The sequence below is a fragment of the Patella vulgata genome, chromosome 5, assembly GCF_932274485.2.
Source record: "Patella vulgata chromosome 5, xgPatVulg1.2, whole genome shotgun sequence".
Taxonomy (NCBI): domain Eukaryota; kingdom Metazoa; phylum Mollusca; class Gastropoda; family Patellidae; genus Patella; species Patella vulgata.
In genome coordinates this window covers 39,928,550-39,947,230 of record NC_065883.2, presented here as the reverse complement: position 1 = coordinate 39,947,230, position 18,681 = coordinate 39,928,550, and the positions used below count along the sequence as shown (strand labels likewise).

General features: G+C 35.9%; 1 protein-coding gene across 4 annotated transcripts in view; it reads left to right on the top strand.

The window, feature by feature from the left end:
- LOC126820657 (G2/M phase-specific E3 ubiquitin-protein ligase) overlaps positions 1–18,681 on the top strand; it is a 169,751-nt gene that overhangs the window by 69,008 nt on the left and 82,062 nt on the right. For all 4 annotated transcript variants that reach the window (XM_050548765.1, XM_050548762.2, XM_050548763.2 and 1 more), the window contains 2 exons: positions 9,584–9,749; positions 9,920–10,026. In XM_050548765.1, the coding sequence (XP_050404722.1) occupies positions 9,584–9,749; positions 9,920–10,026 (273 nt within the window). The remainder of the gene's footprint in view (positions 1–9,583; positions 9,750–9,919; positions 10,027–18,681) is intronic.

Below are 18,681 nucleotides of genomic sequence, written 5' to 3'. Positions count from 1 at the left end.
AAATACGACAGATTTAAGAATATGGTACTCTTACAAAACATTCAAATAAAGGTGTTCTAAAATCTTTTATTGCTATTTTGATCTTTTGTGTCGATAGATAGTATATTTATAGAATCATTTTTGTGAAAATCTCAATTGCAATCAATATCAATATTTTCACTTATTTTGTCTCTAGTCCAAAATTCTATTTTGCGTATTCCGACTCACTTTGATATATTTGTCCCCCGCCTTTCGAAGAAAGCAGGGGACTATTAAAATGGGTTCGTCCGTCTGTCTGTCTGTCTGTCTGTCTGTCTGTCCGTCTGTCTGTCTGTCCGTCACACTTTTTGGGACACAATAACTCTCTTCCTAATTGAGCTAGAATGTTCAAACTTGGTGTATGTGTTTATTAGGTCAATGCCTTGATGGAGTTCGAAGATGAGCATTTTCCGCTTAGGGTAAGCAGAGATAAGCAATTTGATTGGTTGATGCTTTGGGACACGATAACTCTCTTCCTAATTGGCCTAGAATGTTCAAACTTGGTGTATGTGTTGATTAGGTCAATGCCTTGATGGAGTTCGAAGATGAGCATTTTCCGCTTAGGGTAAGCAGAGATAAGCAATTTGATTGGTTGATGCTTTGGGACACGATAACTTTTAATTGAGCTAGAATGTTCAAACTTGGTGTATGTGTTTATTAGGTCAATGCCTTGATGGAGTTCGAAGATGAGCATTTTCCGCTTAGGGTAAGCAGAGATAAGCAATTTGATTGGTTGATACTTTGGGGCACGATAACTCTCTTCCTAATTGAGCTAGAATGTTCAAACTTGGTGTATGTGTTGATTAGGTCAATGCCTTGATGGAGTTCGAAGATGAGCATTTTCCGCTTAGGGTAAGCAGAGATAAGCAATTTGATTGGTTGATGCTTTGGGACACGATAACTTTAGTTCTAATTAAGTGAGATTGATGAAACTTGGTGTATAGATTTATTATATGAATACCTTAACTAAGTTCGATAATGAACATTTTTTGCTGAGGGTAAGCAGAGTGATAAGCAATTTGATTGGTAGAAACTTTGGAACACAATAACTCTCCTTCTAATTGAGGTAGAATGTTCAAACTTGGCATAGGTGTCTATTAGGTGAATGTTTAAACTTGATGTATATGTAGATGTTCATTAGGTGAATGTCTTGACTGAGTTCAATAATTAACATTTCGAGCTGAAGCTAAGCAGAGCTAATCGATTTCATTTGTCGATGGTTTGGGACAAGATAATCTTGATTCTATCTGATAGAGAGTGATGAAACTTAGTGAAAAAAATAAATGTGCGATTAATTAATATGTGTCATCTATTTATTTTTAATAAAGAATATTAGATGACATCGAAAGAGCGTTTTAGATTAGAGTTTACAGAACCACAAGTAAGGTGGAATTAATAAGTCGAATGGAACTGTTCTTCAGACTGAAAGGCGACACCCATCACTAAATTTTACAGAGTTGGTGCTGCCATAATTTCTAGGCAGATATAGCTCTTTGGAATTAATGTCTTCGTTAGAAATTTTGGCATTTGCCTGTGACAATAATTTTAGCGATATTTAAGGATATATACTCTTCAAAAAAAAGTAGGGGATATTCATATGGGAGGCTTATTTCACTTGCAAAGAGATACACTGTCAAAAAAAGAGAAAATGGACGTTTTTGATTTTTGTCTTAATAATGAGTAATTGCTCCACCAATCCTCAGACATTCAGCAATTTGTCGTGGCATGCTCCTAATCAACCGTCCAATCACGATTTGGGGCAATCTGACCCACTCCTCTTGCAGCGCCACAGCCAATTCTTGCAGTGTTGTCCGTTGACGTCGACGAACACATCTCCCGACATGAGCGCGGTGGGCACGGGCATTATCATCTTGAAAGATGAAACATCGACCTGCACGGTGAGCAAAGGGCAGAACTATCGGTGCCAGAATGTGGTCACGGTAGTACACACCAGTGACCCTTCCTTGAACAATATGAAAGTCCGTTCTGCCAGTCATGGTGATTCCTCCCCACACCATAACAGACCCACACCCATATCTGTCATGCTGTCTAACAATAACGTTAGCATGACACTCATTTACATGCCTCCAAATGCGAGCATGTCTATCGGTGAAATCCAGAGTAAATCTGGACTCATCTGAGAACATTACACGCGCCCATCGACGATTACCCCAATTCTACGCTGCCTACACCATTGACACCCGTTTGCCATGTGCTGGCGAGTTAATGGAGGCACAACATGCGGTCATCACGCATGCAAATGGACTGCATGTAGTCGATTTCTAATCGTTTGGGGTGTAACTCAAATTCTTGTAACTTGGTACAAGTTTACAGAAAGCTTTTTGGCAATTTGTCCTCGATTTCGCAGGACCTGTGTACGAATGTATCGATCCTGGGCTTGTGTAGTGGCTCTAGGACGACCTGAACGAGGTCTATCATCAGCATTGTGTGTTTGTTGGTACCGGTTCCACAGTTTGCTGATCACAGAGTGTGACACTGACACATTAAACAGTTTTCATCAAGCCTTCCCTGAAGTGTCAAATTTGACAATGAACCCGTCCCATGTGTATCTCGCTATTGCGTGTCGCATGTGCAGCTCAGCGGTTCTGTTGGGACGATAAGTTCTTCATCTGTGGACATACTCTCAAAGCATGTCAAGTGTCCATGACTATTTATCATGTCACAACCTGCATAGGTATTTGCATTTCAATATCCCTTACTTTTTTTTAAGAGTATAGAATGGTTGATGCGTCATGCAAAGCTCTGTATGTGTAAACATGAAGCATATAGTTTCAATTTGGAAGAAATGTTAGATAATGGCTAACAAACAATCAACATTGTTGATTGTAAAACATTCTTGGTTCATTTTCTGCTTGAACATGTTTTAAGTTTTATTGCCCAATCAAGACCGATTCGTAATATCTAGGCCAGTGTTTTATTGGCTGTGATCAACGAACTGTACTGTGTTTATAACCTGATAATACTTGTCTCATTTTGTTCATCGAAACTAACACTAACATTGTATTAAAAGATGACAGTATGTTATTAGAAAATGTACATCATATGAAACGTGTACGTACACCCGTCTTCTCACGTAGGCACCTTTTCAAAGCTTGCTGTGTTCTATTTTTAGGCTCAAATAACCCAACCATATCAGAAAGCATGCAGTTCTACTTTAACAATGAATTCAACTGATTTAAGGTTTATTATAATATGAATAATACAATGTGTCGCATTTTGGAATTCTTAGTATATTCAATCATTTTTAACAACCACCAATCAATTATCATCAATAATCACAAATCACAACTCACTGAGCAGAATGGGTTCAATAATCAACACCAGATTAAATATTTTTCAATCATTTTTTAAACTGCTTTAAGAGAGAGAGAGAGAGAGAGAGAGAGACGTCCACTCGACACAAACTAGGTCATTTCGGGACTAACATATGGTTTAATTTTATTTCAACAACTCGCTTGCGCGTAGGGGTCTTTAGCAGTGGGAGGAAACCGGAGGACCCGGAGAAAACCCACAAGGTTGGACAGGCGACCCTACTCCTTGTCACGTACAACCGGGGATTTGAATCCACGCCAGTCGACTCAATGACAGACCTTATGATACAGCGCGCACCCTAACCATTCAGCCATCCAACCCCCCAGGTACAAATAAACTAAGTACGAAACAGCCTGCAACCCTCTACAAGCGTCCTGTTTTTTATTGTCCCAGGTAATCACACTACCCTTCAACCCAAAATGCTTTCTACAGATCCCGTATCATGTAATATATGATTGGTGCAATACCCATGCTGCTAGTCTTAATTGTGAAGACATTTAAACAAAAAGATCTAATCAGGGCATGTACACACGTTAATTAGATACGCAAGATTTATCATTTGTGGATGTGTTATGTCAGTGTGGGAAATACTGTTTTAAATGGATATATAAATACATGATTTATAATTGTGGACAAAACATTATGTGCATCTCAAGAAAGCTTTGTTACGGAACCATCCTGTCACCATTAAAAATCCAACATCTGTTTCACCGTAGTGATCTTGAAAAATAATCCCTGGACAATGACAGGCATACAGATACCTGCCGTCATATGAATCCTGAAAAATATTTCACCGTATCGCAACAGGTCACACTGTAACCCAGGTATCGTTTAATCTTGTGTATCTAGCACTAATTTCTTTCACATTCGTTTAATATCCAATCTTTGTTTAAAAATTTGTAAAAACTGTTTAAAATCACCATAAATCGTTTAATTTGTACTTCTGTCCAGTTTGAAGCTGACCATTCAATTTTGATAATGAGTGTCCAATTTACAAGTGTTTAATTTCTCAATCATTGTTAAAAAATAAACAACCCAATTGATTAATGATGTATAATGATTAACTTTTTGAACAGTGATCAGGAAATTAAATACTTTTAATCAGTCAGCTTTAAACTGGACACATATACAAATTAGATGATTTTTGGTGATTTTAAACGATTTTTACGAGTTTTTAAACAAAGATTTGATAGTAAACGAATGTGAAAGAAATTAGTGCTAGATACACAAGATTAAACGATACCTGGGTTACAGTGTCAGTACTAAAACTAACACTTATTACAGTGTTTAAATACCGTTCTGTGAATCTAACATCGTGCGGTAAAGTAAATATCTGGCGGCAAAACTGAACGATGACCCACAACTAAACACATCGTAATATCTGAACATCGCTTGTGAAATTGGATGTTTGACCATGCGTAATTGGACACCTTGACTAATTTTAATCACGGCTCAGGAAATTGAACGGTCCAACTAATTATTGAACAGTCGTGATAATTAAGCGGGACGCTTATAATTAAACACGTGTCGACAAACTAAATACTAGTTAATTAGACGCCTGGTAATCAAAATTAAAACACTGAGATTTAAATTGGATACAAGTATTGAACATTATTAGCCGAAATTCAACTATAGTTATGAATATTTAGACACAAGACAGAATTTAACGCTAGTTACGCGAGATTAAACGATACCAATTTTCTGGTGTGTTCTTTAATTAGATCATTTCCTTTTCAATATAGTTTGATTAGCTGCATGTTGTATCTTGGATATCTTGGATATTTTTCTTGCCATTCTTGGCCACCATCTTGGATTTCTGATTTCCCCAAGGGTGACATGAACACACCTGCCCTAGAAAAATTGGCCGGGACTATTCATGCGGCAAAGATATGTCGAGGGGTGGAGATTCTGTCTTCCAAGTGGAGTTGATTGAGTTTCGACATCTTGGTATTTTATGTGGAATGCTATTATTTTATTGTCAAATCAATGAAATGCTAATAGCAAAATATGTGGTTTCCATATGAGTTGAAGGTCATACCAAGGAATTCAGTATCTGATTTAATTTCTAGCCTTGTTCTGTTCAGATTTAACTCAATTTTCCAATTGCTATCAGTCGGATGGAACAGCATTGCTACTGTCTTTCCTTATGATGTTTTGAATTGAAAACCCATTCATTTGCCCAATTTGAATTTTGTTGTGAGTATATTGGAACGAATGTTGTATTTTTCCATTATCTTTTGATGACTTCCAAAAGGAGCAATCATCTGTGAAGAGTGTCGATTTGGCGTTAAGCCGACCATAGCTTTGAATTTGGCTGATGATGGAGTCTTGCGCGCGGTGTTCGGTTTTCTATTTCTAATTTTTCAATTGTGCAGTTTCCTACTCGTATCCTTATATGCCTGTTGTTTAGAGGGGTTGGGGGGTCTAGTGGTTTAATGTGTGTGCATGAAATCTCAATGTGTATCATTGAGTCAAGTGCCGTGGTTTCAATTCCCTGCTTGATTGTGACAAGGAGTAGGATTGTCTGTCCAACCTCGTGGGTTTTCTGCGGGTCATCCAGTTTCCACCCACTGCTAAAAACTCCTATGCACATGTGAATTATTGAAGTTAAATTGAACCAAATGTTTGTCTGGAAATGACCTAGTTTGTGTTGAGTGAATGTTAAACCCCGTTTCTCTTTTTCTGCCTATTCAGCCTTTGATTTTTGCTTTGCACATGGAGTTTTTGTAAGAGACCTTCCACCCACACTAAGTCAAAAGCTTTGGTTAAGTCAATGAAAATTACACATAGATACTATTTGGATGTAAATGCCTTTGATATATCATGTTGCAATCTGATAAGGTGGCCTGCAGTTCAGTTTGCAAGGATACTAAAAAAAAAAATAATCACGATATCATGGATTATCACCTGGAGTAAATTATCGCAATAATTAGAATTATCGTGCTTCAAAAATTCATTATCGTGATAATTACTGATGTTAAATTGACATAACTTGTGGTGTATAAATAGATTTATTTAGTGTATCCGTTAAGTATTTAAGCGATTTGTAAGAATATTCCCGTAGGTATCGTCACCTCAAATCATTCTATTAAGTTTGGCTGCTGCCAAAGGGTTGACGTGTTTCCGCCAAGCATTTTAGCTTACTTTGAAGACACTTTACATGTTATCACATTCTTGTCGGATGTTCTTTTTAAACCAAAATGTTCCCTTACCACAGAAGAAGTGTTCGTTTTAGGTGTCGGCTGCAGTGTATTTTCGCGGTCTGCCGTACATCATTGGAAATATTCCGAATCACAATGACATGGCAGTTTCAAGCTCGAAAGCCATATTATTTAGAGGCTAAAGTTAATATCCCATTGACTTTAAATTTATACACATTAGTTAAGGCCATGAGATGAAGAAGCCTAGTGATTATCAACGATGTCCGATAATTAATTTCAGAGTTATGATCCTTGATCACTTAAATAGCTTGTGGAGGCTTTAGAGTCTCAAGTTAATATCCGATTGACTTTAATGTTATACACAGTGTTTAAGTTCATGAGATGAAGAAGCCTATTTTCAACGATTTCCGATTTTTACTGCCAGAGTTATTGCCCTTGATCACTTTGAAATATCTTGTGGATGCTGTAGGGCAGTGATTCTCAACCAGTGTGCCGTGAGATCTTCCTAAGTGTGCCGCAAAATTTTGAAAGGTACACCAAGAAAATGTGAAAAAACCAGTGATCCCAGTTATGGCCCCTGATTGTTAAAAAAATCACGCTTTTAGATTGTGGTCCATCTAGAAGTCACAATTATTATCCGATTTAAAAAGCCGTTCAACTATATCACCGTTACACTGTAATGTTCGTTGAGTTCGATTTTGTGAAATACATGTTTATAATCCAAAGATCTTGGTCCCTTTCAATATTCATGCATATCGGATTGTAACTTCCCGAATTTTGGCTCTTGATTGTACGAAAAATTGCGTTTTTAGCTTGTGATCCCTCTAGAGGTAACAATTTTTATCCAATTTAAAAAAAACGTTTGAATATATCACTGTTAAACCCTATTGAAGGTTGAGTGTAAATATATGGTATATCAAGATTATGGACCCTCTAGAGGCCATAATTTTGATCCGCTTTTGATAAAGCTTGAAATAGTGTAAACATACATGTATGGTATATCAAGTTTGTTGGACGCTAGTCACAATTTTGATATTTAAAAAAATATATCACCGTCACACCCTAATGAGGATTGAGTACAAGTATGTAATAACGAAGGTTGTGGACCCTATAGAGGTCACAATTTTTTTCCGATTTGATGAAACTTAAAACATATCTTTATATCCCAAAGATCTCAGTCCCTTTTGATATTCGCCAATTCAGACCATAACTTCTTGAATTATGGACCCTGATTGTACGAAAAATTGTGATTTTTTTTTTAGCTTGTTCTCTATCCATCTCTTGCAAAATGTGGGCATATTTTGCCTGGCAGCCGCTGTTTTTTCATGGTTTTGATGAAACTTAAAACATATCTTTATATCCCAAGATCTCCCTCCCTTTTGATATTCGCATATTTCAGACCATAACTTCTTGGATTATGGACCCTGATTGTACAAAAAAATCATGTTTTTTTTTTGGGGGGGGGGGGGTCTTTTTAAACCATAGCCAAAAAAAAGGGGTAGGGGAAACATAAAATCATGTAACGCCACAGGGAAACGGCCTATAGTATAATATTGTATTACCGCTTAATGAAGCTTATGGTGTCAGCTACATGACAATAGCAAGTGGAATATGATTCGTCAAAATTCAAGGTCACCAGGGGTCAGCACATGACATAATAGGACCCTTCTTGATTAAAACCTGGGCACTTCCAAGAACTTTTTATTATTTATTGGTTAAACATACATTATGCAAGAGCTAAATCTGATTATTGCAAGTCTTTATTTAGGCTTCAGATGTCATAAAAATTATAAATTAAATCTTTATTTACACAACAAGCACAAAATCAATTCTGTAGACCCACGGATGGCTTGGATTTAAACAGGATTTTGTTGACTGATTTAATTTTAAATGGCGTCATGAGTGGAGATTAACCATTACGTTGACGTCATACTCCCGGATCGAGGCTAAATGATAGAGTGTACGAAGCGAGGCTGCTGTTGAGCGATGCCTTAACAAATGACATCTAAACTATTTAAAGTGCAATAAACTAAACACAGATAATGACAAATTATACAATTCCTGAAGACCGTGTGATGACTAATACAGACGGACAGGTTTTCTGTCTTAATAATATCAATAAAAATATTTTTATTTCCCCAGTAGGCACAACGCCACTGGTGTATACCTATAGATTTATCATAATTGTATTATAATATTATGTCCTATATTCAATTGATTTAATGCATGCCCAAAATACAAGTAAGAATGAAAATTTACCCTCTCACTCATTTTATCCAATTGTTATAAAAATCCAAAAAAGGTAAAACACAAATTCGGATATGATGACAGCAGACAAAAGACAGCAGAGATTATGTAGGTGGAGTTAACGCCTGTCAATCAAACGATCGGCCATACTAAGAATCGGTGAAGATGGAATTCAATCCCATTTCTAGTCAAAAATTACACTGGTGATGACTATGTTCAGAATAAAGTAATTTGACTGAAATTTTCAATATATTCTTCTTTCATCATCTATTTTTGAACTGTTATAGCATGAATGGCTAACTCCTTATAAAAATCTCCCATAATGTATCTTTAATTCTGAGTGAGTACAATATAGGTAAGCTTTTAAAACTAGCAAGGAGAAAAATGAATGTATATGATCGCTTTCTTGCTGTGAGGTCATGAGAGGACAAAACATATACCCTGAGTAATGCCCCTTTTTCTAAAACCTTGTGGACATGATAGAGGTTAAAATCTTTGATGGATTTGTTTCATTTCTGGTGTAAAGTATTATTAGGTTAAAGAGAGGAAAAATCCTATAAATATTCATTGTTCTGCGACTTTTTGTTCCATGGTTACCCCTTTTTCCCCCCACAAACCCCTGTATATCAGATTTCTTGAAGTCATTTCATCAACATCCAAGTTTTTCTTTCGGATAAGCTGTTGTGTGGGCATATTTCCACGCTTTGCATAACTATCCTCTATAATTCCTGGAAATAAACTGTTGCTGGTGTTGATCGCTATGACACAATTTTTATCTGTAAATATTTTCCTATTTGTCAGGCAACCTATCTTTTATTTTACAGATCATTTTGTTCAGATCATAGACCACATCAAAGTGATGTTAAAAAGGGGAAAAGTAAAACCGTTGTATGTCCTATGTGTATGTGTAATGTAACAGCATCTTGTTCTATAACTACTATGAAATCTACTTGTTGTAAAAATGCTTGGTTTCATCGAAACTGTATCCAGGTAATATACATCACTTTCTAATCGTTTAAATATTTGATGATATGAGATCTGCCTTATTTGTAGAGTATACAGGATTGTAATCAATTTTAGAATTCATATTATCAGTATTTTACAGGGTTTATGTAAATAGAATTATATTAAGTAATATATTAAATACATATTTATTTCAGAGATATTCACTGTCAGCAGGTCTACATTTCTTTAAATGTCCAATGTGTAATGACAAGAATAAATTTCAATCAGAAATGTTAGAATTTGGTATTTATATACCTGATCAGTAAGTAAATTCAATTTGGGGTTTTGTAAATTTAATCTTGGGTTTTGTGTTACATATTAGAATGCAATTCAAACTTCACACTTTAAAATGCAGTTCAAACATCACTGACACTCAATGTTGTTGTATTATCCCTTCAACCAGTCATTGTGTCCATCCATCCATCAACAATTGGATAGTGATCACCAAATAGCCTCTACTACGTTCACAAGGCTTTCGGCAAAGGCGGGTACAGGGTAACAGTGGAACGAAACATCTCAAAACACTTAATATTGATAAGGGCCCTTCATTTCATAACCCCAATGCTTTCATAACCTCACCAAATTTTAATAGAATCTGTTTAAAATGTACCCACTATTGTATTCACAATGCTTCACCACAAAAATGAAAATAATCCATTAAAAACTGTAGCCTCTATTGTGTTCCCAAATACCTTGTTGACCTGATGAAGTTTTTATTTGGGGTTAGGTTTCTATATGCCAACATTGAAATGTGGTCGTATATTGTCGTCGGGACGCTCTAGAGGCTGAAGTTAATATCCGATTGACTTTGAATTTATACACAATGTTTAAGAATGCGTTTGCTGGAGAACCATGCAGGGACTGGTACATGGTGGGTGACCGATTTTCACCATTTTTTTATATGCCCACATTTTTCTGTGCACGAATATTGTCGTTGCCCCTGTCCGTCCACAATTGTTTGTGAACATTCACAATTTTATCTGATTTCAATGGAACTTGAAATATAGGTTTATCACCCTAAGATCTCAGTTCCTTGTGATATTGGCATGTATCGGACTGTAACTTCATGGATTATGGCCCCTGATTGTACGAAAAATCACGTTTTTAGCTTGTGAACACTGTAAAGGTCACAATTTTTATCCGATTTGGTTTAAACTTGAAATGTATGTTTATACACCATTGATCTTGGTTCCTTTCGATATTCGCGCATATCGGACCATAACTTCCTGAATTATGGCCCCTGATTGTACGAAAAATCGAGTTTTTAGCTTGTGGACCCTATAGAAGTCATAATTTTTATCCGATTTAAAAAAACGTATTATTATATCACCGTTACACCCTAAGGACGACTGAGTTCGAATTTTGTGAAAATGGGCCCAAAATTGACAGACAAAATGGCCGCCTTTCTTTCTCAAATAGCGTAAAAATATGGTATATCAAGGTTGTGTACCCTATAGAGGTCACAATTTTAATCCTATTTTGATGAAACTTGAAATGTAAGTTTATAACCCAAAGATCTCGGTTCCTTTCGATATTCGCGCATATCGTACCGTAACTTCCTGAATTATGGCCCCTGATTGTACGAAAAATCACATTTTTAGCTTGTGGACCTATTATTATATCACTGTTACACCCTAAGGACGGCTGAGTTCGAATTTCGTGAAAATCGGTCCAAAACTGACAGACAAAATGGCCGCTCTTCGTTCTCAAATTGCGTAAAAATATGGTATATCAAGGTTGTGTACCCTATAGAGGTCACAATTTTAATCCTAGTTTGATGAAACTTGAAATGTAAGTTTATAACCCAAAGATCTCGGTTCCTTTCGATATCCGCGCATATTGGACCATAACTTCCTGAATTATGGCCCCTGATTGTACGAAAAATCGCGTTTTTAGCTTGTGGACCCTATAGAGGTCATAATTTTATCCGATTTAAAAAACTGTATTATTATATCACCGTTACACCCTAAGGACGGCTGAGTTTGAATTTCGTGAAAATCATCCCAAAATTGACAGACAAAATGGCCGCCGTTCGTTCTCAAATAGCGTAAAAATATGGTATATCAAGGTTGTGGACCCTATAGAGGTCACAATTTTTATCTGATTTTGATGAAACTTGAAATGTAAGTTTATAACCAAAAGATCTTGGTTCCTTTCGATATTCGCGCATATCGGACCATAACTTCCTGAATTATGGCCCTTGATTGTACGGAAAATCGCGTTTTTAGCTTGTGGACCCTATAGAGGTCATAATTTCTATCCAATTTAAAAAACTGTATTATTATATCACTGTTACACCCTAAGGACGACTGAATTCGAATTTTGGGAAAATCAACCCGAAATTGACAGACAAAATGGCCGCCGTTCGTTCTCAAATAGCGTAAAAATATGATATATCAAGGTTGTGGACCCTATAGACGTCACAATTTTTATCCGATTTTGTTGAAACTTGAAATGTAAGTTTATAACACAATGATCTCAATTCCTTTCGATATTCGCCCATATTGAATTGCAATTTCCTGAATTATGGCCCTTGATAGTAGTAAAAATCACTTTCTTGTTAGCTTGTTCTCTATCCATCTCTCGAAAATGTGGGCGTATCCTGCCTGGCAGCCGCTGGTTATCCGATTTTGTTGAAACTTGAATTATGGCCCTTGATTGTAGGAAAAATCACTTTCTTTTTAGCTTGTTCTCTATCCATCTCCGAAAATGTGGGCGTATCCTGCCTGGCAGCCGCTGGTTTTCCGATTTTAAAAACCGTTTAAATACAACACCATTCCCCATAATGAAGGTTGAATTCGTATTTCGGGAAAATCAAAATGAAACTGGCCCGACAAAATGGCCGCTCTTTGTGCGCAAATTGTTTAGAAGTGTGTAATACGAAGGTTGTGGAACCTCTAGAGGTCACAATTTTTATCCGATTTTGATGAAACTTAAAACATATCTTTATATCTGAAAGATCTCTGTCCCTTTTGATATTTGCACATTTCAGGCTATAACTTTCTGGATTATTGCCCCTGTTTGCGTACAAGTGGCAGCCATTTTGTCCGGCAGTTTTGGCCCGATTTTCACAAAATTCGAACTCAATAAACATTACGGTGTAACAGTGATATATTCAAATGTTTTTTTTTTAAATTGGATAATAATTGTGACCTCTAGAGGGACCACAAGCTAAAAACATGATTCAGGAAGTTACTATCCGATATGCCCGAATATCGAAAGGAACCAAGATCCTTGGGTTATAAACATGCATTTCAAGTTTCATCAAAATCAGATCAAAATTTTGACCTCTAGAGGGTCCACAACGTTGATATACCAGATGTTTACACTAATTGTGTATGAGGGGTGGCCATTTTGTCCGGCAATATTGGTCCGATTTTCACGAAATTCGACTCAACCAAAATTACGGTGTAACAGTGATGTATTTGATCGGTTTTTTAAATTGGATAATAATTGTGACATCTAGAGGGACCACAAGCTAAAAACTTGATTTTTCGTAAATCAGGGTCCATAATTCAGGAAGTTACAGTCCATATGCGCAAATATCGAAAGGAACCAAGATCTTTGGGTTATAAACTTACATTTCAATTTTCATCAAAATTAGAAGAAAATTGTGACCTCTAAAGGGTCTACAACCTTGATATACCATATTTTTATGCTATTTGAAAACGAGGGGCGGCCATTTTGTCTGTCAATTTTGGGCCAATTTTCACGAAATTCAAACTCAACTATCCTTAGCGTGTAACGGTGATATACTAAAACGTTTTTTTAAATCGGATAAAAATTATAACCTCTATAGGGTCCACAAGATAAAAATGCGATTATTAGTACAATCAGGGGCCATAATTCAGGAAGTTACTGTCCGATATGTGCGAATATCGAAAGGAACTGAGATCTTTGGGTTATAAACTTACATTTCAAGTTTCAACAAAATCGGATTAAAATTGTGACCTCTATAGAGTCCACAAGCTAAAACACGATTTTGCATACAATCAGGGGCCATAATCCATGATGTTACGGTCCGAAACATTCAATATCGAAAGGAACCGAGATCTAAGGGAGATAAACCTATATTTCAAGTTTCGTTGAAATCGGATAAAAATTGTGACCTGTAGAGTGTCCACAAATAGTGTGAAAATATGGTATATCAAGGTTGTGTATCCCCTAGAGGCCACAGTTTTTATCAAATTTGGATGAAACTTTAAATATATGTTTTAATCATAAAGATCTTGGTGTCTTTTGATAATCACACATATCCGAACGTAACCTCCTTTATTATGGCCCCTGATTGGTCAAAAAATCGCATTTTTAGCTTGTGGATTCTCTAGTCACAATTTTTTTTCCGATTTTAAAAACTGTTTAAATATGTCATCTTTCCACCATAATGAAGATTGAATTCGTATTTCGGGAAAATCGAAACAAAACAGCTCGACAAACTGGCTGCTCTTTGTACGCAAATTGTGTACAAGTATGATGAAACTTAAAACATATCTTTATATTCCAAAAATCTTAGTCGTTGTCGATATTTGTGCATTTCATACCATAACTTTCTGGATTATGGCACCTGATTGTACAAAAAGTCGTTTTTGTTTTTAACTTTTCCTCTATCCATTTCTTGCAAAATGTGGGTGTGTCCTGCCTGGTTCAATTATGGGGTACAACTAAACTACGGCGAGTAGATTAGTGAAACTTTATAGGGTAGTAGATATGGTTAGTAAGTATACATTCTGAAAGTTTGATGGACTTTCATCGAGAGGTTTTTTGTATAGAAACTTAGTGCTGCAAGATACGAAAATAGCTCAATTTAGGTATGTCATTTTGTTCTATCTATATCTCACCCACTGCGGATATAAGAATTTTGTTTGGAATGCTGATTTAAAGCTACGTTCTCAAAAAAAATTTTATCGGGTGGTTATTTCCAATAAAAGTATGGCAATTTTGTACATATGGAAAATAGAAATATCCAATCTTAGTAGAAAAATACTGGATTCCATGAAAAACACTCATGGAGCGCATACAGGACATAAATTCATAAATAAAACAAATCTCGGTCAAATTTACGACAACCACTAATTACCTAATTACTAATTATAGCTGTGAAGAAAGCCGGCAAACACGAAATAAAATTTTGTAAACGTTTTCATAAACAATAAAATGTCAGGGGACGAAATTGTTGCGGTAGATAATGAGGTAAGATAGCAATATTTTTTCTTTCTTTGGTTGATATTAGAAGCCAATAAACGCGATAAATCATTCAAAGTTTGTTTTACAAGCAAACTGGAGTTACCTGCACGCGAAGAAATTGGCACCATGATGGCAGGGAGCCAAGTCACGTAAATTGCGGCGACTCATTTTATGGGTCTAATTGTCATGAAATGTGCCATGGGCTAATAAAATAATAGATAGACATTCTTTTTTTTATTTTGGTCATGCATTCAATTGATCTAGTCTTGCATCTAAACTTTTCTAGATTACCAGTATTTTAAATTTGTTTTTCTCTTTCTTCAGATGCAACATTCATTAGACCTATTGTCACAAATACAAGCTACTGGCAGTGAGTCGCCATGTTCATCAAAATCGTCGACTAACGAATCACTTTCTGCTACTGCGACTGGAAATTCACATAAAATTGTTTCTAACAGCAAAGGAAAGTCCACAATTTGGGGACATTTTGGTTTTCGAGAAACTGACGACGGTGAAATTGATAAAAGTTATGCGATTTCCAAAAATGTTATGCAAGTGTGAAATACTGTAATAATACAACAAACCTAACACTACACATGAAGAGACATCATCCTAGTGTTCTCAGTTTCCGTCCTGTGGCATTTTCAGAAAAGAAAGAAACCAGTGAGGACATGGGTATGCATATTGGAGGTGGGGATCAGAGTCACTTCAACCAACTTCTCAGAAACTCTTATTCCAAACTTATATACAAAATCAAAAAGTTTTGTTTTAGACAAGGTTAAAAAAGCTGCCTATGTTGGTTTAACAACAGACTCATGGACCAGTCGCTCAACAGAATCATATGTTACAATCACAACAACTTTTATTACAGAAGACTGGGAACTTGCTAACTATGTTCTGCAGATGAGAAAACTTTGTGAAAGTCATAAAGGTGAAAACTTAGCTATTGTATTGAGTGACGCTATTAAGGAATGGAACATATCAGATCAACCAAGTCTAGTCACAGATAATGCACAAAATATGGGGACGATGGCAGCACAAGGCAATTATAAAGTTCATTTTGGCTGTTTCGCTCATACAATTAACTTGGCAGCTCAGAAGGCATTATTAGTTGAAAGAGTTTCCCGACTACCTGCAAAGATTCGGCGAATTGTTGCTTATTTCCATCGAAACACAACAGCATGTGCAGTTCTTAAAGAGAAGTTGAAAACACAACACCTGCCACACGATAAACTCATAATTGATGTGTGTACAAGATGGAATAGTTCTGCTGATTTAAAAGATTCCTGGAATTACAGGCTGGAGTATACGGCGCCTTAACCTCAAAAGACTTAAGGGGTAAAGAGAGGAATTTGTCAAACCTGACCAATGCCGATATATCATTACACTGAGAACTGCTAAAGGGTGAATCTGTGCACAGCCACCATATAATTCTCAATCATCGTTATTATTTGTACGTGTATCGAAAGAAAATTAATTTTCCTACTATTACTCAGTATTACCGGGTTAAAACTGTAAATAAGGTGTGTTAATTAACAAGGGTGAAAAATTGTCTGAGAGGTGAGTTAATTAACGCTAGGGGTGAAAAACTGTGCGAAATTGTGTTTTCAGTAGAGGTGTGTTAATTAATCGACCGGTAAAAAATGAATGTCAATGTTGTGTATTGTTTAATTGGCGTGTTTTCTCGCTAGTTGAGATAACTGCATCAAAAGGAGTATAATCAAATACCAACAGGCTTTATCTGACACGTACGTGTTACATCAAAATTTGGGAAGTAAAACTGTTTTACCGTGCGATTTATCATTCGACCGTGTGTTTTACGCAGGTCTTTGTATAATTAAAGGCAGGTCTTTTGACAGGCGTGTGTGCTCGCTATGATCTACGTTTCTCTTATGTGTCTTTTGTATTGCGTACCATATATATAAATACCCAGCAGTCAGCGCCCAATTTGAATATCAACGGGAATATAGAGAGTAAATCCAGCAAAAACAACATAAATATATATCTGCTTTATTACTAAAAAGATGCGCAGTCACCGTTCGACATTTATTAAATTTATAAAAACGGGCCATGTTGCCTAAATTGTGCATCTTACCTTCAATAGCAATATCCATAAAACAGAAATCTCCATATTGATAAATAATACGGCACAACCAACCGAACAGTGGTAATTTCCACACAAATGATATATTTAAACTAAAATTACTTTAGCTTTACACTAAATTTACATTGCATACAATCCAACGATCCTCATTCCAGAACTTGTAATTTATATTTAAACTAACATTACTTTAGTAATTTATAATAGCCGCTTTTATGCAATTACAGAATTGTCCCGTGATCTAACATATCAAAGAAGCACATACGCCCGGTATGACACGTAATCATTTTTCGACACGTCTTCTATTCTTACGACTATACTTGGTGTTTATACTGCGTACCATATAGTCACACTACTTATAAAGTTGCATTTAATAAAATAAAAATATTGACCTTAATCTATCGCACGAAATGCAATGTCGTCATTTATAAATATCGAACAGGTAGGCCCAGGGATCTTAATCGGCTGTTTTTTGTCGGCTTTAGCCGACTGATCTTTAATCTAGCCGATTAGTAAAACAATGAACCGGCCACTAAATTATCACGAATCAATCTACTTTCGGTCGATTTACAAAGAATTAATTATCAGGCTGATTGGTAAAACAATGAACCGGCCACGTATCATAAATCAATCTACTTTCGGCAGATTACAAAGAGTTAATTATTACTCATCGATTAAGAAACCCATCAAAGAGTCAATCATTACAATGAATACCTTCGGCTTATTTCATAAATAAACAACTTAATTGAGGTAATCATACCAAGTACTTGAACAACTCGCAGAATAACACCAGGAAACGTAAACAAGATTTAACCTAAGATAGTGATGGCAGCGTTGACCTTGAACTTCAAGCATGCGCGTCGTCAATGGAAATTCCAAAAGCCGGAGATCCTCCCACGTCCAATATAGGTCAACCAAATTATTGGCAATAAAAGACCATATTAATCTCACGATCATACCTGAGCAGCAAAGAAAGACGATGGCATAAGAAAGAGTTTAATTCCCAAATCTATAGAAATTATTTCAAACCGGCCGTTAATCCAAAATGCGTATTTCATAGCAAAAAAAAACATTGCCATCGACAATTATGAACAATAATTGAATAGCAGGGACATGAAATGACAAAAAATTTATATCGTGATTTTAATTGTTTTGGTGAATTTATTTCTTTAATATCCAGTGAAATTGAGGAAGAGATCCTCTCAGATATCCGAACTAGTCCTGCTGCATTAAATCCGGACAATTGTATACTGGTAACACTAATAATATAAACTTATCTGAATCACGACAATTGGCCACGTGACCTTTCGCACGCACAGCATATTTCCGAGTTCCGACTATACACGGAAACTGATTTGTGCTACTTTGCTATTTATATACTTTGTTATTTTTATATATATATTAACATGTGCTTACGAATAAAATAATTTAAAAAAAAACATTTGTATGTACTTGTAGTTTTTAATAATTTATAACTTCCGTTTAGTTGGATGAAAGCAAAAGTAGGAATATGCAATGCAAGTTGCTGAAATAATAATATGACTATAAATGGATTAAATTTCGATATTATAGCGATGTATGAATACAAGTATGCAGTTACAAAGGTCTTGTTTATTCAGAGTTTCAGCTATT